The following is a 22,729-nucleotide window of genomic DNA, read 5'->3' as shown; positions in this document are numbered from 1 at the left end:
CCAAGACCTTACACCACCTTTCCTGGGGAGGCTTGAGAATAATATCCTAACCAATTGGTTACAAAGTGATCACAGACCGAAACACCTGGGTCTTAGGACAGTAGAGAAATCAGCCAGGCTCTTAAAAGAAACAGAACTTTATTAGAAACAAAGAAGGTAAAAGAAGCACCTCTGTAAAATTAGAAGGGAAGTTAATCTCACAGGGCAATCAGATTTAAAACACAGAGGATTTCCCTCTGGACCAAAATTTAAAGTTACAAAAAGAAAACCAGGAATGCACCTTCCTCTCAGCACAGAGAAAATCACAAGCCAAAACAAAAATAAGCTAATGCATTTCCTTGCTAGTACTTACTAATTCTAATGGAGTTGGATTGCTTGCTTTCTTGATCTCTCTCTGGCAAGCACACAGAACAGACAGAGAAAAGCCTTCCCTTCTCCCCCCTAGATTTTAAAGTATCTTGTCCCCTTATTGGTCCTTTTGGTCAGGTGCCAGCCAAGTTACCTGAGCTTCTTAACCCTTTACAGGTAAAAGGATATTGTGTCTCTGGCCAGGAGGGATTTTATAGTACTGTATGCAGGAAGTTTGGTACCCTTCCCTTTATATTTATGACACAAAGCCAAAACCCCTAATAGATATGCTGGGTCACACATGCGCCCAAATGACTAACATTCTGTTAGACTCATTTGCCAATAGTTTATTTTCTAAACATCCTATTTAAAACCAGTCTATTTTTTCCCATATACCTCTCAAGGTTGCTAAATATAAACCTAATTTTTCATATAGGTGTCTAAAGTTACTTTTGTTTGTGTGTGCTAGCAAATTCCTATTAAAGGTGTTTTTGTATTTCCATACAGCAGTGACAGTGATCATATACCTATTTAAATGAACCACGCATCGTGTATTAATATATATTATTTTTGTTTATTTGGATTTATAAACACATAAATAAGCACCAACTGCATACTATTGGGGAACCCTTATATATTTCACAATAAAATACATGAATATAAAGAACTGGCCTGCTTACCCTGTTAAGTAAAGGCAACTGAGTATACACCTTTCACAGAAGATATAAAAATCCCTCCCTGATTGCCAGGGGGAAAAAAGATAAACCTTTTGTTGTGTCCTGAATGGTTAACAGACTCAGACTTAATATAGTCTTACAGGCCCCGATTCAGCAAAATAGTAAGCACATACTTAATGTAAGCATGTGAATAGTCCTACTGATAACAGGTGTACTAATACACTTAAATACGTATTTAATTTATTTGCTTAATCAAGGCCATATTCCTTTTTTCACCATACTAAAGGCTATCTCCAGCTGAACTGTTACATTACTTATACCTTTTTAAAAAGACATTCTGGTAAAATCCCATAAGTTACTTGAATATTTTATTCAGCTTTATTATTTATTCATTACCTATGTATATGTTGTTCTCCAGTAATTCCTTCAGTATGACCTCCAAACAGTTTGCACAGAATTAAAAACCTAATTAAATGGAACTTTAAGAAACAAAGAAAAAAATATAACCATTTTCAAAGGTGTTTTAAGAATTCCTAAAATTAAACAGTGCACAAACGGGAAACTCAAGACAAATAAAAAGGCTATAAAATACATTGATCGAACCCTGATATGGCTGTGCAATCATTGCCTCTGTAGGGAGCTCATTAACACTTTATTATAGCCCCATTGATGAAAATGAAGAGACACCGAGTAAATGTACATACGGCAGTAGATGGGAAACAAATGGCTTTCCATCTGCAGTTTTGCAAATAGAATAACCTATAAAAGGATATTACTAGTGAAGATTGCTTCAGTGTTGAAACACAACTTAAAGATATAAGGAGACCTCCTGAAAAGTTCTGAAAATACTTTAAAATAGATCAAGGCAGAAATAAACATTTTTCTGAATCACAAGATTCAGTGAACTATAGCAGACATTCAGATACACTTGGGATATGTATAGAAGCATGAATTCAAATGCTGTAAACAAAAGTACAAACTGAGTTTGAGTAGCACTGCTACTATTGTGCATAAGGGAAAATTAAGAATTTTCATACACAAATTCTTTGCTAATTAATTTGTGTTCTTGTCCCATATCACTACATTTATAAAAGCATATTTTATATTAAGCTTTTGTGCCATGTGATTTTAATTTACGATAGTATTATTGCTTAAATATTTATGGCTTATTGTGATGAAAAGGCCTTTTTGCCCTTTTGATTAATCAGGCACTCCGATACCAAAGAATATATTCTGAGGAGAAAGTCTGGGGTATACATCTTAAAACATTTAAACTGCCTTCACCAAACAAGGACACTCCACCAAAGAAGTAGATTGCATCATGGAATGGGCCACCCAAATACCCTGAGAGAACCAGCTTTCAGTATGGGGGCGGGGGGAATCCACTGACCTCACACCCCTACGAGTCATTTACCACCCCACACAGGAACCCAGTGGGGTATCCAGTGGGGTATCATCAAACAATTATAACCTATATTTCACATCCTGAAAGAAATCTTTCCCAAACCCCCTTGTCTACCTTTCAAACTCCTGCCTCTGCCCCCAGCCTCTCCAAGCTCATCATCAGAAGCAAGCTGCCCACAGACCAGGACACACCAACTCAAAATAGCACTGTACCCTGCGAGAACAGATGGAAAACCTGCAGATATATCCACACAACTACAATGACCTACACCCCCCACAACATGCCTTTCAAGATTCCTGGGTCCTACATATGCAGCATTGGTGTACCTTGTCCAGTTCATCAAATGCCACAATAACTATGTAGGTGAAACCAGATAATCACTACCTTCTCAAATGAACACTCACAGAAAAAAATAAGACAAATTCCTGTTGACAAACACTTTTTTTTACAAAAGGGCTGGGGGAGAGCCGACAGGTGTGGAGGAGCACATGGTTTGGACAGAGACATCCCTTAGGAGAGGATCTATTAATGGAGATTCTCTATGTCCTAATAAGGAGGAGAGGCTGGAAGATGATAAAATATGGGAAGGATCTGATGAGAAACAGTCAAATGAAAGAGTCCCATTCAATTACATCACGTAATGGAATATAGCTAAAAAGTGACAATTTCTTAAAGTGCTCATGTACAAATGTTAGAAGTCTAAATAATGGGTGAACTTGAGTGCCTCGTATTAAATGAGGATATTGATATAATAAGCATTACAGAAATTTGGTGGATTGATGATATTCCATGGGATACAGTAATACCTGGGTACAAAATATGTTGGAAGGACAGAATAGATGGAGTGGCACTATATGTGAAAGGAAGCGTAGAGTCAAATGAAGTAAAAATCTTAAATGAACCAAACTGTATCACAGAATCTCTATGGATAGTAATTCCATGCTTGATTGATAAGAATATAGGAGTAGGGATATATTACCAACCAACTGACCAGGATGATGATAGTGACTCTGAAATGCTCAGGGAGTTTAGAGAGGCTACAAAAATAAAAAACTCAGTAATAACGGGGGATTTCAATTATCTCTATATTGACTGGGTACATTTTACCTCAGGATGGGATGCAGAGATAAAGGGCATGGCTACACTTGCAAGTTAGAGCGCATTAAAGCAGCCCCGGGCTCCCTAACTCATGACCCGTCCACACTGGCAAGGCACTTAGAGTACCTGGACTCTGCAGCTGGAGTGCTCCTGGTAATCCACCTCCACGAGAAGCATAATGCTTGGTGCACCTCAGCTGAAACGCCCCAGGGTCAGTGTGAATAAGGTGTTGCATTACTGTGCTCTGATCGGCCTCTGGAAACATCCCATAATCCCCTTAAGTCAAGTGGCCAATCTTGTCATTGTTTGGAATCGGCTACAGGAATGCGGATATGCCCTTTGAAAGCTCCATTTCTGACATCTGACATGCTTATCTGCTCTGGGACGAAGCAACCATTAGTGTTGAATGTCGCTTGAGAGGCGGGGGAGGGAGGGGTCTGCTGTTGTCTGAACTTACAAGACAGCATGCTGACATGCTCTCATCTCCCCCCCAAACCCTCTCTCTATCCCCACATACACACAACACGCTCCCTGTCACATTCCACCCCACTGAACCCCACTCCATTTGAAAAGCATGTTGCAGCCACTTGCATGCTGGGATAGCTACCACAATGCAGTGCTCTCTGTGGCCGTTGCAAGAGCTGCTAATGTGGCCACGCCAATGTGCTTGAATTTGACAATCTGGACACAGTGCAGCGCTTTCCCTATTGCGCTCTCCGAGGGCTGGTTTAACTTACAGCGCTCTACATCTGCAAGTGTAGCCATGCCCAAAGTTTCTTGACACCTTAAATGACTGCTTCTTCGAGCAGCTAGTCCCGGAACCCACCAGAGGAGAGGCAATTCTTAATTTAGTCCTAAGTGGAGCACAGGATCTGGTCCAAGAGGTGAATATAGCTGAACCGCTTGGTAATAGGGACCATAATATAATTGAATTTAACATCCCTGGGATGGGGAGGGGAGACACCATGGTAGCATTTAATTTCAGAAAGGGGTACTACACACAAAAAAGGAAATTAGTTAAATAGAAATTAAAAGGTACAATCCCAAAAGTGAAATCCCTGCAAGCTGCATGGAAACTTTTTAAAAAACACCGTAATAGAGGCTGAACTTAAATGTATACCCCAAATTAAAAAAACATAAAGAACCAAAAAAGTGCCACTGTGGCTAAACAACAAAATAGAAGAAGCAGTGAGAGACAAAAAGGCATCTTTTTAAAAAGTGGAAGTTAAATCCTAGTGAGGAAAATAGAAAGGAGCATGAACTCCGGCAAATGAAGTGTAAAAATATAATTAGGAAGGCCAAAAAAGAATTTGCAGAACAACTGGCTGAAGACTCAAAAAGTAATAACAATTTTTTTTAAGTATATCAGAAGCAGGAAGTTTGCTAAACAATCAGTGTGGCCGGCCGCTGGACGATTGAGATGCCAGAGGAACACTCATGAAAGTAAATGAATTCTTTGCATCCGTGTTTATGGCTGAGGCTCTGAGGAAGATTTCCAAACTTGAGCCTTTTGAGATGACAATCTGGTGGTTTTGGAACAAATTGATAATCTAAACAGTAATAAGTCACCAGAACAAGATGGTATTCACCCGAGAATTTTGAAGGAACTCAAGGACTGCACTTAGATTTTCAGAAAGCCTTTGACGAAGTCTCTCACCAAAGGCTCTTAAGCAAAGTAAGCTGTCATGGGATAAGAGGGAAAGTCCTCTCATAGATTGATAACTGGTTAAAAGATAGGAAACAAAGGGTAAGAATAAATGGTCAGTTTTTAGAATGGAGAGATGTAAATAATGGTGTCGCCAAGGGGTCTGTACCAATGTTCCCTCTAATTTTTTACATCCATGTGTGGAATGAATTTTGCTATGTGCACCAATATGGAGGTGATGTGGGCTGGGGCGGGGGGGAGTGAGGGGTTTAGAGTGTGGGAGGGACTGTAGGGCTGGGGCAGAGGGTTGCACTGTGGGGGGGTTGGGGGTGAGGCCAGGGATGAGGGGTTTAGAGGGCAGGACGGGGCTCAGGGCTGGGTCAGAGGGTTGGGGTATGCGGAGGTGAGAGCTCTGGCTGGGGATGAGGAGTTTGGGGTGCAGGCTGCCCCTGGGCAGACTACCCCCCCAGCTCTCTCTCGCTGTGACAGCTCCAAGGCTGGGACCAGGGGAGAGGCACCTCTCCTTGCCTGCGTGGCCCTTGATAGTCTGCTGCACGGCCGTGCAGCTTAGAGGGAACTTAGGTCTGACCAGGACCAGTACTGTTCAACATATTCATAATTGATTTGGAAAAAGGGGTAAACAGTGAGGTGGCAAAATTTCCAGATGACACACAACTACTCAAGATAGTTAAATCCAAAGCAGACTGCGAAGAGTTACAAAGGGATGTCACAAAACTGGATGCCTTGGACAACAAAATGTCAGATGAAATTCAATTTCGATAAAAGCAAATTAATGCACATTGGAAAACATAATCCCAGCTATACATATAAAATGATGGTATATAACTATACATATAAAATTAAGTGTTGCCGCTCAAGAAAGAGATCTTTGAGTTATTGTAGATAGTTCTCTGAAAACATCCACTTAATATGCAGTGGCAGTCAAAGTTAACAGAATGTTCGGTATCATTAAGAAAGGGATAGATAATAAGAGGGAAAATATCATATTGCCTCTATGTAAATCCAGGATGCCCATATCTTGAATACTGCGTTCAGATCTGGTTGTCCCATCTCAAAAAAGATGTATTGCAATTGGAAAAGGTACTGAAAAGGACAACAAAAATCATTAAGGGTATGGAACAGCTTCGATATGAGGAGAGATTAATAAGGTTGTGACTTTTCAGCTTGGAAAAGAGACAGCTAAAGGGGGACAAGTTAGAAGTCTAAAAAATCATGACTGGTGTGGAGAAAGTAAATAAGGAAGTGTTGTTTGCTCCTTCTCATAACACAAGAACTAGCGGTCACCATATGAAATTAATAGGCAGCAGGTTTAAAACAAACGAAAGGAAGTATTTCTTCACACAGTGCAGTCAACCTGTGGAACTCTTGCCAGAGGATGTTGTGAAGTCCAAGACTATTAACAGGGTTCAAAAAAGAACTAGATAAATTCGTGGAGGATAGGTCCCTTAATGGCTGTTAGCCAGGATGGACAGAGATGCAAAACCATTCTCTGAAGTGTCCCTAGCCTCTGTTTGCCAGAAGCTGGGAATGGGCAACGGGGGATGGATCAGTTGATGATTACTTGTTCTGTTCATTTCCTCTTAAGCACCTGGCATTGCCCAGTGTTGGAAGACAGGATACTGGGCGAGATGGATCATTGGTTTGATCCAGTATGACCATTCTTAGGAGATCATCCTTTCTCTTCCTGCACTCCTCTGCCTCATTGACTAGGCACCCTCCAACTTCTGCCATATACGAAGCAGGGGTCCTACAGAGTATATCTTTATTGCACTTTAAACCTGCATCTGTAGGGATCTGGGCTTGTGAACGTGGTATTTCCAAATCAGTGCTTAAACATCCACACTGCATCATAAACCTGGGCTTGCAGTTGCTGGACCTGTGTCTCATAGCCGTGCTTACATGTCCATAGTGCACTACACAGACTTTTTAACTCAGATCTGCAGCTTGAGCTGCATCTACGCTGCAAAATGGCAGGGCTTGGACCAGAGTCACAGCAGGGTCCTAGGACCTGAGCTTGCTCACTCAAGTCAAACTGATTTGTATGTCAACAGAAAGGGGTCTTGGGCTCGAACCTGAGTCAGAGTCTGGGTTTAGTGTGCAGTGTATATATACCCACAAACAACCATCTCCACTGCATAACCCTGACTGCTGTGCACTGAATAACACAAAGGTCCTGTGGGAAAAGTAGTAGTACTGTCTGGTTTTTTTAAAAAAAAACCCAAAGACCCAGGTTTTACAAAAAGTTTTGTTCGTTTTTTTTCTAATTTTCACCCTACTTCTGTATCATTCAAATACATAAAAATAATTTGTTTTATTCGGAAAGTAGGAGATATTTCATGAGATATGTTCTGTGATAATACATTAGTGTGGGCATATACGCAAAGCTGTCTGTTGAAGTAAGGCTATGTATTAGTCTAGAACAGTGATACTAAAAGTAGTGGTCTGCGGACTGCTGCTGGTCCGCGAGCCATCGGCTGTTGGTCTGCATGCACATTGGAAAAAAAAATTGCCGGTCCTCCACATCAGATAGCTTGAGAAGCACTGGTCTAGAAGATACACACAATAAACAGGTTCATGCTCAAGCTCTGAAGTCCATGCGCATCTTATTGTACTGATGAATCTCACTCCCACCATGTACATATTTCAAGCTGTTAACAGAGAATGGTTTAAATATCTGACACAGTGGAAAAAACAAACATCTATCAGAATACTTTTCAGAATGCAAGGATGTATTGGAAAGTTTTTAAAAAACAAAACAGGCAAAAAGGATGAAGTTGAGTGTATGCGCTGCGAATGGTGTGGCCCAGTTATTAAATGTAAACATTTATAGGCTAATAGTTCTAAGTCAAAACAGTAAACTGTTTTTATTCAAATGAAAAGTTTTATTTGGGGACTAGAGATGTATTGTTTTCTTAAACTCAGAGTGGCATTTTGTTTTTAGTTCTGCAGCAAACCACATAGAATTCCATTCATCAAAGCATTAATCTACTGAATACTTATTTTCCTTTGTCCTTCCGTCCAACAAAATAAACCCTGATTATTTACCTAGAAAAAGTAATAGTTTTTTCCACCGATTTTCACCTGCTTTTGTTGTTGTTGTTGTAATAAACACCGATAAATTCCTGGGAAAAATTAAATACAATAAAAACAGAAAATGAAGGGCCCTAATCATATTGCATATGCTAAAGGGGGTCAGCATAAGGCAGAAAAGCAACCTTAGTTCTGGCATTTCCTAATTTTTGTGTGATTGACTTTGTAACTTTAATGTTCTCTTAATATTGTTTTTTAATGTAATAGGTTAGTTTATATTTTTGACTTTTCGTTTAGCTATGAAGTCTATATAGGTAGTGGCCTGACAATGGTCTGAAGGTGTCCCTTCCAATCAGAGAGGAGGAGGAGATTGTTTCCTCGTTATGCCTTAAAATGGCTTTAGGATGTCAACTTAGTACATCTTTCCTAATTTATAAAGTGCTATAAAGGTCTCCATTTTTTCACTAATAATTATGTAATTATGTTTAAAATACAAAAAAATCATATAATCTATTAATACTGTTTTTATGCTAATATTCATTAACTCTTAATGAAGTTTGGTCAGTGTGTTTTTGGTAAAAGTGAAAAACGTAACAGTGGTGCAGTTAAGATTAACTGATTATGTTAATGTTTTAAAAGTTATCCTACTTGGAATACATAAGAAAAGAAATTTGAAGTTTCCAGCATAGTAGATTTAGCCTTTGGGATTAAAGACTTGTGACTAATTTCTAAGAGGATCCAAAAATTACTCCTTTATTACTGTCCTTGTATTTTCATTGCAATACTTTGTTTTCTTTCAGATTGGGCAACTTGTTTTTAAAGGCATGAAAAGACTAAACCGAATCCAATCAATAGTTTTTGAGACTGCCTATAGTACAAATGAGAACATGCTGATCTGTGCACCCACCGGAGCTGGGAAAACTAACATTGCCATGCTAACTGTCCTGCATGAAATTCGCCAGCATGTTCAGCAAGGAGTTATCAAAAAGGATGAGTTTAAGGTAGGAATTCAGTGAACCAAAACCGACTTTTTTAACTCATAAGATAAAACCCATTATACAGTTCTACCCATTATATGAAATCAAGAAATTTTCAAGGGTATTATACATCTCCAAGTCTCATAGAAAATGCTGGTGATTTACTTCATTACTATTAAACCAATTCCTATTTGTGCTCTGAAAATCTTATTACCCATGTGAAAAGCTATGAAAATACATTTAGCTTTGATGCAGATCCAATTCTCAAAGTAATGAGGCTGAATAAACAAAATCCATTGTCCTCTAAACAGTGGCACACTTATCTAACAAAGATAACTACTTTTCATATATCGCTATTAAGATTTTTCACTGTAAGTAGCTACAATCATATTTCACAATAAATTGTGATTTGTGTTGGTTGCCATGAAACAAATGACATTGTGCAGTTTGCTCATTTATCAAGCTCGTGTCCTTTTGGTGCAGATTGTGTATGTTGCTCCTATGAAGGCTTTGGCAGCTGAAATGACAAATTACTTCAGCAAGCGTCTGGAGCCACTAGGCATTACTGTGAAAGAGTTGACGGGTGATATGCAGTTGTCAAAAGGTGAAATTCTGCGAACACAGGTATGTTTTGTTTCAGATGAAGAGTGCCTGTGTGCACGCATGTGTGCACACTTTCATTTGTTAAAAAACTTCGTTGTCAAATGTTGTAGTAGTTGGGATGTAACATGCTATTAATTATACTGCGTATGTTTAAAATGGGACCAAAGTTTGGAACGCATTCACAATGGAGAAAACTTTCAGATAGATCTGAAACACAAACCTAAAATGATCTATTTTTTCACTGAAATTTGAGGTTCAATCTACAATCCTATAATACACCCACAACTTTCCCGGTTTTATTAGGTCCCTGGATAGACCCATGGTCTCTTCATTGCTTATAACCATTAGTAGAACCAGGTCCCTTACTTCTGGATTCCAGCTTTTTAATGGATTATTCCTACCTTTGAATGATTATGTCAGGGATTGTGGTACTAGGTATTCCATTTAAAAAAACAACAAGAAAAAACAACCCCATACCCCACATACACCCAAAAGTCAAGGAGCATCAGGTCCTTAAATGGAAAATGCAAAACAAGTTTGAAATATTACGACAATATTGTTGTGTAAATGAATATTTTGTCAGACGTCTTTTTAAAGTATACAGTGGTGTTGTAGCTGTGTTGGCCCCAGGATATTAGAAAGACAAGTTGGGGAGGTCATGTCTCGTATTTGAAGTTGGTTCAATAAAAGATATTACCTCACCCACCTTGTTAATCATCTTTTTAAAGGGTTAATAACCTTGAAGATTCTGCTGATGACTAATCTCAGTATATTTCCTTGGATAAAGAGCGTTTAAGTGATGAAAAACATCAGGCATCATTAATGAAGTTCTTTTTGCCTTTTGAGAAATTCTAGATATTTTAATAACTGAATTTGCATACATGACTTCATCTGCAGGGTTGTGCAGCATACACATTTTTCGTTAGCAGATACGACTATTTCCATATTGCCTTATTTGTTTAGAAAAGAGGCTTTTATCAGGTGTACATTTTGGGCAAGCCGTCTTTCAGCCAGCGATGTAATACTTTTTTCCACAATACAAACAAGCATTTGTGTTTTTATGCTTAAACTCCTTGTTGTTACCCTTTTGACTCCTAATTTCATGAATCCGAATAAGCTTTGGCTGTATTGATTATGTATTATGAACACTTCTGTGTCATTAATCCTGTAGTAATTAACATTGATTCAATTGAGAGATACTTTTTTCTTTTTAGTTTTGATATGCTTTACATCTCCGTTATTAGACTGGAGAGTTCTTTTCCTATGTTAAAAAGAAAATATAGATGTATGGATTGTAAATCCAGAGGCGATGATTGTGATAATCTAGCCTGACCTCCTGTACAGTACAGACCATGGGATTTCCCTGAATTAATTCCTGTTTGAACGAGATTTTTTTAAAAAACATCCAGTCTTGATTTGAAAATTCCTCATGATGGAGGTTTCACCACAGCCCAGGTATGTTGTTCAATGATTAATTACTGTCACTATTAAAAATATACACCTTACTTTTAGTTTGCTTCAAGCTCCAGCAATAAGCTCTTGTTATACCTTTGCTGGACTGAAGAGCCTTCTCATCAAACTTTTATTCCCCATTTTCAGTGCAGACTGTGATTAAGTCACCCGTTAATCTTTTCTTTGTTATACTAAACAGATCGAGCTCCTAGAGTCTTTCACTATATGTAGGGCTCAGTGTCTGTTACGTAGGTCACGGAAAGTCACGGATTCCATGACTTTCCACAACCTCTGTGACTTCTGCAGCAGCCAGTGTGGCTGAATCCAGGCTGCCCAAGCAGCTGGCTCTAGGGCCAGTTGCTCAGGTGGCCCGGGGGACAGCCACACCGGCTGCTGCTGGAGCGGCCCTGCATCTGGCTTCTTGGGCAGATCCATAGCCAGCTGCGCTGGCCACTGCTGAAGCGACCCTGGGACCAGCTACACCAGCTGCTGCTCAGGCGGCCCCGGGCAGCGGTCCTGGGGTAGCAAGAGCAGCTGCTGGCCCCGTCACGCCCCCCTGCAGTGGACCCTGGGCTTTCTCCTCCAGCAGCGGCCCTTCGTGGCGCACCCTCCTTACCCCCCGCAAGATTTATTCAGGGGTATTTATAGTATAAAACATGGACAGGTCATGGGCCATGAATTTTTGTTTATTGCCCATGACCTGTCCATGACTTTTACTAAAAAAATACCCATGGCTAAATCGTAGCCCTAACTATATGGCATGTTTTCCAATCCTTTGTTTATTCTTGTGGCTCTTTTTTGAACCCTCTTCAAATTTTCAGCATCCTTCTTGAATTGTGGACACCAGAACTTGACACAATATTCCAGTAGCAGTCACACTATTGCCAGGTACAGAGGTAATACAACTTATCTGGTCCCCCTAGGTATTCCCTCTTTATACATCCACAGATTGCATTAACCCTTTTGGCCATAACATCACATTGGGAGCTCATGTACAGCTGGTTATCAACAATGGTCAGAAAGTCTTTTCAGAATCATTGCTTCTCAGCTTAGAGCCTCACCATGCTGTACGTATGGACCACATATGTGATTCTTAGATATATGACCTTACATTGACCATATTGAAATATGTTTGCTTGCGTCCAGCTTACTAAGCGATCCAGCTAGCTCTATATCAATGTACTGTCCTATTAATTATTTACTACAGCCCAATCTTTGTCATCTGCAAGCTTGATAAGTCATTTTTGTTTTCTTCCAAGTCATTGACAAAAATGTTAAATATCATAGGCCGATCCCCACCAGATCCCTTTACAAACACACCAGCTTGATGATGATTCCTTATTTACAATTACATTTTGAGAGCTATCGGTTAGCCAGCATTTAATCCATTTAATGTGGACCATGTTGATTTTATATCATTCTAGTTTCTTAATCAAAATATTTAGTGGTACCAAATGAAGTGTTGTATAGAAGCGTCTAAGTATATTACATCAACGCTATTACCTATATCAACCAAACTTGTCTTGTTAAAAAAAAATCAAGTTCGTACAACAAGATCTGTTTTTCATAAACCGATGTTGGATGGCATTAATTATATTACCTCATGGTTTTGCCCAAGGCGATAGAGTGCAGCGGGCTTCTGGTGTCTCCAGTTGTTTTTCACTGCTGCATATTCCCGCCCAGTATCCAGATTTAGATACTGGATTATGCTGAAGTTGAAAATCTGTGCTTCCTGCCCCCCGCTTGTTTTCCATTAGTGACGAGCACAAGCACTGTTTAAACTCCTTGGGGGAATCCCATATTGTGATAAGGTGCAGTATCTGCCTCTCCTTCCATGCCCATGCGTTAGAAAACCAGGTTCTCTGCCTCAAGAAGCACCTCATGGAGGTTGCCATGGGACCAGTGTCAGATCCTGGCCAGGGAACCTCCCCTTATATCAGCCTGAGTAGGCGAAGAGCGCTCCCCCTACTGCAGAGCCTCCATTGGGTTCTGCTGGTACCAGCACTAAGGGCCCTGCTGCGGGGCCTAGCCATGAGGCAAGGGAGCATGCACATAAGCATGGCAATAAATTTTCCTCCACGCCTAAGAAGGATTTGGCACCATCCACAAGATCCGGCCATGGAGGAACCACGCTTTCCAAGACTCACAAGAGCAAGAAAGCCTGCACCGATCACTGGATCCATTGGTACCGACCATGGATCCTGTGACTTCGCCAGCCCCTGGGAACCATTGGTCTCCAGACAAATGTAGTTACCAGTACTGGTCCCTCCAGTGGAACGACTACCATTGACCGCTAGGAGACTCTGAAGTGCTCTGGGTCTCCATGAGTTGTTTGCATTTGAAGGGCTGCTGTCATCATGAGCCCCGACCTGGTCACCTGCTCACAGGGATCCTTCCTCCTGCTATGTTCCTACCACCTCCCATTCTGGTGGTTCCAGCAGCACCACCATTTGGGGAGGTCTCTGACTCCTCTGATTCGGATGATACAGATGTGTACATTGGCCAAACCGGACAGTCTCTACGTAAAAGAATAAATGGACACAAATCAGACGTCAGGAATTATAACATTCAAAAACCAGTTGGAGAACACTTCAATCTCTCTGGTCGCTCGATTACAGACCTAAAAGTTGCAATTCTTCAACAAAAAAAACTTCAAAAACAGACTCCAACGAGAGACTGCTGAATTGGAATTAATTTGCAAATTGGACACCATTACATTAGGTTTGAATAAAGACTGGTAGTGGATGTGTCATTACACAAAGTAAAACTATTTCCCCATGTTTAACACCCCCCGCCGCTATTCCACACACATTGTTGTCAACTGCTGGAAATGGCCCACCTTGATTATCACTAAAAAAAGGTTTTTTTCCTCCCGCTCTCCTGCTGGTAATAGCTCACCTTACCTGATCACTCTCCTTACAGTGTGTATGGGAACATGCATTGTTTCATGTTCTCTGTGTATATAAAATCTCCCCACTGTATTTTCCACTGAATGCGTCCGATGAAGTGAGCTGTAGCTCATGAAAGCTTATGCTCAAATAAATTCGTTAGTCTCTAAGGTGCCACAAGTACTCCTTTTCTTTTTGCGTTTACAGACTAACACTGCTGCTACTCTGAAACCTGAAAAACTAAAGTCACTGTGGCAAAATAAAACACGTGCATGCCCAAAGTATAGGGACAGTTCTGAAGAACTTGAATTTTAAAAAGTGGTGGTCTGCCACTGTTGGCTGTACAGCAGTAATTTACAAACTCATCTTATTTCTAGAGCAGTGTGAATATCAAGCAAGGAAGTAAACAAAAAGTCTTATTAATTTTAAGCTTCATTAGAAATGGAGGGAAGGGGAGAAATCAATGCTTACCAGATGGAAAAGGGAAAAAATGGTCAGTGAAAGACATCTAATTCAGCTCCTTTTAAGGGGTTTACAGAACTGAAAGTCAAGTGTCTTTTTAATAGTAGTGAACAACTGAGAAGTAATGTTTAAAGTGCTCATTTAGAACAATTTAGTAACATAAAATATATGCAATAAGACTTTGATTCTTCTTGGTACCCTTGTTGCTCCAGTAACATTCTTTCTCCTACAAAGTTTGCTATCCAGTTTCTGTGGAAGAGATCAAGAGATAACAAAAATCTGCTAATGATGTATATAAATGGGCAAAGAGGAACAAACTTCATTTGAGACATACTTGTTCTTTTTGTGCAGAGATTGGATTAGGATCCATTTCATCTCTTCATTGAAAGAACAATGAAAATGCAGACTGGTTAGATAGGCAGGCAGATAATGGTCCAATCGAACTATTGTCTAAGGCATCCAATTTCCAAGTAATATAAACATTTAGAATTCAACACGAGGCTTGGTTGCCCAACCGTCACCATACAAAAGCATTCAGCTATTTTTTTGAAGAGAGAAAGTGGTGAGAAAGGATGCCTTTTCTCACCACTAGCCACAATCCTCCCTGTATACATTCCATCTGAATGCTCAGTCTCCAAAGTACTCTGAAGGATGAAATCAGAAAGCACAAAGTAATCCTAAATATCCTAAATTTACTAATAAAACCATGTTATTCAGACCAATTAGAGATTCTGTAGTCCAAACCTGCCTCTACTTCACAGGCTAGATGCTCTGTTTCATGGTCTAGTTCTATATGCAAAATCAGCATACTGTGACGTTGCACTCCATATGCTTTATGAAAGTATGCTTATGAATGTGAATATGATGTAACTGGAATATGCTTTATGCAAAAGGTCTCTTGTAAGGTATCATTATAAAGCTTATAATCTACTGAGTGTGTTCATCCTATTTGTATGCATGTATCATCCTTGTATCTGAAGCTAGAAATATGAGGTATATCTCTGAGGTCCTATTGTAACTATGCAAAGTGTGGGCCGTTAATGGTGGTTTAGAATCTTGATAGCTCCCATTGACTTGGACAGTTGGTTGTAAATGGTTTGTTTACCTGCAAGCCTTCCTGTGTATGTGTGGGCCAGCCCATGGGTAATGAAGAATGAGGTGTCACAGGGACATGTAACCATGTCACCTGATAATGAAATCCATCTTAAATCTGGTACTTTTCCATTCAGAAGGAGGGGTGGTGACCCAGAGAGACAAAAGATTCCAGCCTTGTGCCAAAGCTATAAAAGGGACTTGAGTAGGACAAAGGGGTTCTAGTCATAAGAAAACCCCTGCTTATCACCTAAGATGTCTGCTGGAACTAACAAGGACTGAACCAGGGAAAGGATTGGACCCAGACTAGGAAGGAGTCTAGTCTTTGAAAGAAGCTTATTGGAACATCTCTGAGGGTGAGATTACCTGTAAATCAGTTTCTTAATGTATTAGGTTTCGACTTGCGTGTTTTTCCTTATTTTGCTTGTGACTTACTTTGGTCTGTCTGTTATTACTTGAAACCACTTAAATCCTACTTTTTATACGTAATAAAATCACTTCTGTTTATTAATGAACCCAGAGTAAGTGATTAATACGTGAGGGAGCAAACAGCTGTGCATATCTCTGTCAGTGTTATAGAGGGTAGACAATTTGAGTTTACCCTGTATAAGCTTTATACCGAGTAAAACAGATTTATTTGGGGTTTGGATCTCATTGGGAATTGGGTGTCTGGGTGCTGGAGCCAGGCAACCTGTTGAGCTGTTTTCAGTTAAGTCTGCAGCTTTGGGGGCTGTGTTGCAGCAGGCTAGCATATCTGGCTCAACAAGACAGGGTTCTGGAGTCCCAAGTTGGCAGCGAAAACAGGCTCGGAGGTAATTTAAGCACATCAGGTGACAGTCCCAAGCTGGTCTCTGTGACCAAACCAGTAACAGGTATCTGAATCTGACTGCTTGGATCTAAGGGCTTGTCTACACTGGCACTTTACAGTGCTGCAACTTTCTTGCTTGGTGGTGTGAAACCCTCCCCCTCCCCCCCCCACCCCCCTCAACCGAGTGCTGCAAGTTTCAGTGCTGTAACATGCCAGTATAGACAGTGCACCAGAGCTGGGAGCCGCACCCCTTGTGGAGGTGTTTTTTTTAGAGCTCTGGAAGAGCTCTCTCCCAGTGCTGTGCCGTGGCTACACAAGCCATGTTAAACTGCTGAGGTGGCAGCGCTTTAACGTTGCCAGTGAAGACATGCCCTTAGACAGACAAGGTGGGTGAGGTAATATCTCTTTAGATGAACTTCTGTTGGTGGAAGAGAGAAGCTTTCAAGCCACACAGAGCTCTTTTTCAGGTCTGGGAAAGGAACTGCCAGTGTCGCAGCAAAATGCAAAGTGGAACAGATTGTTTAGCTTAAGTAGTTAGCATGTATTCTAAGGGACCATTCAAGGTAGAATGGCTCGCTTACACCTTTGCAGTCATAGGACAAAAAGAGGGGGTTAGTGAGTTAGTCTGTTGTAATAAGCCATAAATCCTGGTTTCACTACCCACATAGTTGTTGGGGCAGTTCACACACAGCTGATAGGGTGTTTTTGTCTTTTATCATTTCCCTGTGTGAACTCATTTGAGAACAGAGTGATTGTCTGACCCAATAAATATGTGGGTGAAACCAGGATTTATAGTTTTACTACAAACTATGACCCACTAATTCTTCTTTTTTGTCCTATGACTGAAGAGATGTTAACAGGCCACTCTTCCTTGAATAGAATGAATATTCCTGTCTGTGTGTCTTTTTTGTAACTTAAGGTTTTGCCTAGAGGGATTCTCTATGTTTTGAATATAATTACCCTGTAAGGTATTTACCTTATTTATTTACAGAGGTGATTCTTTTTTACTTCTATTAAAAGTCTTCTTGTAAGGAAACTGAATGCTTTTTCATTGTTCTAAGATCCAAGGGTTTGGGTCTGTGGTCACCTATGCAAATTGGTGAGGATTTTTACCAAACCTTCCCCAGGAAGTGGGGTGCAAGGGTTGGGAGGATTTTGGGGGGAAAGACGTTTCCAAACAACGTTTTCTCAGGAACCCGGATAAAGTTTGGTGGTGGCAGTGGAAGTCCAAGGGCAAAGGGTAAAATAGTTTGTACCTTGGCGAAGTTTTAACCTAAGCTGGTAAAAGTAAGCTTAGGAGGTTTTCATGCAGGTCCCCACATCTGTACCCTAGAGTTCAGAGTGGGGATGCATCCGATGAAGTGAGCTGTAGCTCACAAAAGCTTATGCTCAAATAAATTGGTTAGTCTCTAAGGTGCCACAAGTACTCCTTTTCTTCTTCCTTGAATAGTCCTTTATAATATGTGCTAAGTACTTCTGCTAAACCATCTGTTCCACCTTGCATTTTGCTGTGACACTGGGAGTTTCTTTCCTGACCTGAAGAAGAGCTCTGTGTGGCTTGAAAGCTTGTCTCTCTCAGGAACAGAAGTTGGTTCAATAAAGGATATTACCTCCCCCACCTTCTCTCTCTCAGATCTTGGGACTAACACGGCTACAACTTTGCTGCTTGGATCTTGTAAGAGAGTTAATAATAATTGAAGCAGTCTATTTTCAGGAGATGTTCCAAATTCTGTTTGCTTCTAGCAAAAGATCCACCTCACTAGTGTCCTCCAAACAATGGAAAACGTTACAAAGAAAGTATCAAGTTCAAGAACTCTGGGAGTCTGAACATCCTAAAGTTTCTACAGATGCCCTTTCCTTACATTTAATGTAAAGATTCCTAAAGGAACTTGGTACAAAGTCTTTGCATTCAGGGACTTTATCCTTATTCCCCCAAAACTTCACCTGGCTCCCATCCACCTGGAAAACTTCTGGTCTCCCTTCTCCCCAGTATAACTTCTGCAATGCAGTTGTATGCTGTCAATGCAGAAATCTTTGCCACATTGGAAACTGACTGTGATGACTGTGAAAAATAAATAACAAACTACTGTGCTGTTTCTATTCCTCGTTTTTGTAATTATTTCAATTTTAAAAATCAGGGGTTTTAGTTGAAATAGAGCTTTGCAGTTTTTCCATTTTGCTTCTCCAGAGTACAGAATTTAGGGACCTTGCTGCAGAATTTAAGTCCAGATTGCTATGGAGTACAAGTTCCTTTCTTGTGTACAGTTGACTGAGTGTGGCTTTGAGTCTATTCTATTCTTTACAGGTTCCTTTATCACCATAGTATCTGAGTGCCTACCAGTAGTGCATTAAGTGACATAACTAACATCTGCTACATGTGATTTGTTATTTCCTCATCCTCTCTCCAAGGGGAAATGGCAGTGTAGTAGGATTTTTTAACGTGTACATGCTGCTTAATGTTTATATTACAGAATATATACGTAATGATGGTTTTGGGATATCAGCTATCATGGGGTGTTGTTCGTTTGGGCTTTACAGTAGCCTCAAAATGCTTTTATTTTATGTAATTGACAAGAATGTATGCTACAGCTTTGAACAGGGTTTATCAAAACCCTCCGAAGAGAACTATCCTTTTATAGTTCTGCCCAGTGTCTTACAGTAAACAATTACAAATATCTTTGAAACCCCCTGGACCATGGAGAACACAAATGGGTTTGAACTAGTGCAGATTTGTTTGTAAATCACTAGGCTAGGAGATATAACATGTTTTTGTGACGCTGGCGTATGCTGGCATTTTGTATTATAAACAGATGGCTCTGTTAGCATGATGTCTTAGCCTGTGGTAGACAGCTGTAACCTTTAGAGAATCACAGAAATAGCTTCCTGGCCCCCAAGCATATTAATGCCTAGAGGGAGATAGTATTAAATAATATGATTTGATACATGTGTGGGTTCCACTTTAATTGCATTTATGCTGAATTGTGCTTTTATTAAGGATGTTTTATTGCTGTATATGCAAAGGAGCTGGCTGTTTAAAGATAAGTAGGGAGATCTATGACATGGTAATAACAGGAAAACACATTTAAGATGGCTTCATGTTCACACAGTAGAAACATGGAATTTCTTTACTTTTCAAGAACCATCAAGTCATTTTGCTATTTTGAGTGTGAAGGCCACATTTGCCAAGGGAGGTGCAACTAGTGTATTCACAAAAATACACATGCCTCTGCTGGCTTTCCCTTGTATTTATGTATGCTGACAGATTTGGTGATGCATATCAGTGGTGGTGGTGGTTGTTGCAGAAAAAGGCTTGTTAGAGAATGGTATATCAGTCTCTGAGTTGTTGGTGTCATCTTTTTATGGCTGCTGAATTAAAGTGTTAATTGTAGTTTGAGAGTTGTGAGGAAAGGAACTTTTGCTTGGTTATCACAGCCATACTTATAGAATTTATTTTAAACACAACAAAAAACAGAAAAGTAAAACATTTGGGGCTCAAAAGTGGAATGCAATAATTAATTTTGAGAAATTTCCCCTTTTTGTTTAGAATGTCTTTTACTAGTAGCAAAAGTTTCCCTTGGAAGAAGTCATTTTGCTGTTGGATTTCAACTTCAGTTCTTGTTAAGACATTTCTTGCCCCTTAGACACACATGACAAATGTATTCAAGAGGGAGAATGAAATAATAAAAGGAAAGGAAAACTTCTGCCTGGCTCATTCTTGTTCCATATCGTGCCTACAGCACTTGAATGAGACACACAGTTCAGACTAGCACAGATTCAGTTCAGCTGCTTGATCCCATGGTGCTTGCACTTTCTGGGTTGAACTCTGGTGGGCAATGTCTAGTGTCCTTCCAGCACAGGGACTGCTTCATGCTGGGAGAAGGCTGCCTGTGCTTGTTATGTTGGTAAGATCATGCAGTTCAACTAATACAGAATCTGGCCAAGCTTGAAATCGTTTAGACAGAAGACAATAAGGATAGGAAGGAGAGAAAGCGGGGACAAAGTGACAGCAGAAAGCTTAAACCTTGCATCCTAGTTTAGGATTTAACCAATTTGATGGTGATTGACCAGTGTCCATCTGTGGCCTGGATATATAGGAGAATTTCCCCAAAATATTGTCTTAGATGAGATAAGATAGCAAGGTTCCTCAAAACTGTTTGGCTACTTAGCCTCTTGTATGCCATTACTTTTCAGTCACATTTAATCTGAGAAATTAGAACACTCTTAAATTTCATTAAGGACCTGTAAAAAGTGTTTGTTAGCTCCGCATATGGACTTCTGTGCTTTAAATCGTAGAGTTCTCAGACCCATATGTTTCCCAATTTCATTTTAATCCCAAGAAATGGGGTTTCACCTCTTCAAAAGGATAAGACACTGGTGCAGTTGGATTTGTGCTGTTGCTACTGGTGGGAAATCATGGCTCTTAGAATGAGACTTCATATTTTCCAAGGACCTAAATCACCAATGTTTCTCTATGTATTGTTTTTTTTTTTTTTTTTTTAAATTTTATGGCGGGGATCATCAACCTCTGGCACGTAGCCTGTCAGGGAAAGCTGCTGGTGGGCCGAGACGGTTTGTTTACCTGCAGTGTCCACAGGTTGGGCTGATCGCAGCTCCCACTGGCTGTGGTTCGCTGTCCCTGGCCAATGAGGGATGCAGGAAGCGGCGCGGGCTGAGGAATGTGCTGGCCACCGCTTCCCACAGCCCCCATTGGCCTGGAGCGGCGAACCACGGCCAGTGGGAGCTGCGATCAGCTGAACCTGCAGACGCTGCAGGTAAACAAACCGTCCTGGTCTGCCAGCTGCTTTCCCTGACAGGCCGTGTGCCAAAGCTTGCTGATCCCCTGTTCTGTGGTGTGGGAATTTGCCGTGATATTTGCCTTGAACTTCCACTTCATCCTTCCACATCTATAAATGTCAGTAATCTTTCCTTAAAAGTGTGCAAGTGATGTGAAAATGGTCAGAAAAGAGGGAATTTAAATACCTTGATGTCACTGAGCAAGCAGTATTTCAGTTGCTTATAAGTTTACCAGACGTTAACAGGTTTCAGAGTAGCAGCCGTGTTAGTCTGTATCCGCAAAAAGAAAAGGAGTACTTGTGCCACCTTAGAGACTAACCAATTTATTTGAGCATAAGCTTTCGTGAGCTACAGCTCACTTCATTGGATGCATTCAGTGGAAAATACAGTGGAGACATTTATATACACAGAGAACATGAAACAGTGGGTGTTACCATACACACTGTAAGGAGAGTGATCAGGTAAGGTGAGCTATTACCAGCAGGGGGTTGGGGTGGGAGGGGGGAACCTTTTGTAATGATAATCAAGGTGGGCTATTTCCAGCAGTTAACAAGAATGTCACCTTACCTGATCACTCTCCTTACAGTATGTATGGTAACACCCATTGTTTCATGTTCTCTGTGTATATAAATCTCCCCACTGTATTTTTCACTGAATGCATCTGATGAAGTGAGCTGTAGCTCACGAAAGCTTATGCTCAAATAAATTGGTTAGTCTCGAAGGTGCCACAAGTACTCCTTTTCTTTTTGCAAACATTAACAGTTTTAATACAATTTTCTATGCAATACATTAGGCTTGGCTTAATTTAGTTTAGTTTTAGTTTAGTTTCAGCAAAAGTAGTTCAGCCATTTTCTAGGACTAATTATGGAAAAAATACATTTTTGTTCCTGTTTTAAAAAAAAAAAAAACTTACCTCTGTTTCATTCAGCATGCTTTGAAGCAGGGACTCAAAGTTTGTCAGAGTGGGTTGCCCTTTTGTCAGGAATGAGCCTTTTGCTGTACTTTGTAAAATATCAGTTTGCACATGCTGCGTTCCTGTGGCGGGGGGGAGGGAGTCTTTAATTCCATGATCACGTATTATTAGGAAGGTGTTAAACTAATAACAGAAAGGGAGGGTAAAAAGAGGGAAGATATGAGCACTCAGCACAAAATCAAGATACTGAGACAAAATTAATCAAGGAACCAAAGGACATGAGCACAAGAAATTCTTTAATTGCCTGTACACCAATGCTAGGAGCGTGGGTAACAAATAAGAGGAATTGGAATTGCTCACTTATGAACATAGATTCAATTTAGTTGGTATTATTGAAACCTGGTGGGTTGATTATCATATTTGGAATATTAAAATCAATGGTTATAACCTCTTTAGGAAGGGGAAGTGGCACTCTGTCAAAAGAAAAAGGTATTACCTATTTCCAAGTCAATTATA

The 22,729-nt window shown here is 40.3% G+C and overlaps 1 protein-coding gene across 4 annotated transcripts in view; it reads left to right on the top strand.

Moving 5' to 3' along the window:
- The window catches only part of ASCC3 (activating signal cointegrator 1 complex subunit 3), a 524,193-nt gene that overhangs the window by 133,057 nt on the left and 368,407 nt on the right, over positions 1-22,729 (top strand). For all 4 annotated transcript variants that reach the window (XM_077812867.1, XM_077812868.1, XM_077812866.1 and 1 more), the window contains exons 9-10: positions 9,025-9,225; positions 9,685-9,825. In XM_077812867.1, the coding sequence (XP_077668993.1) occupies positions 9,025-9,225; positions 9,685-9,825 (342 nt within the window). The remainder of the gene's footprint in view (positions 1-9,024; positions 9,226-9,684; positions 9,826-22,729) is intronic.

The sequence above is a fragment of the Eretmochelys imbricata genome, chromosome 3 (genome assembly GCF_965152235.1).
Source record: "Eretmochelys imbricata isolate rEreImb1 chromosome 3, rEreImb1.hap1, whole genome shotgun sequence".
Classification (NCBI taxonomy): domain Eukaryota; kingdom Metazoa; phylum Chordata; order Testudines; family Cheloniidae; genus Eretmochelys; species Eretmochelys imbricata.
This window is presented reverse-complemented; position numbering and strand designations above follow the sequence as displayed.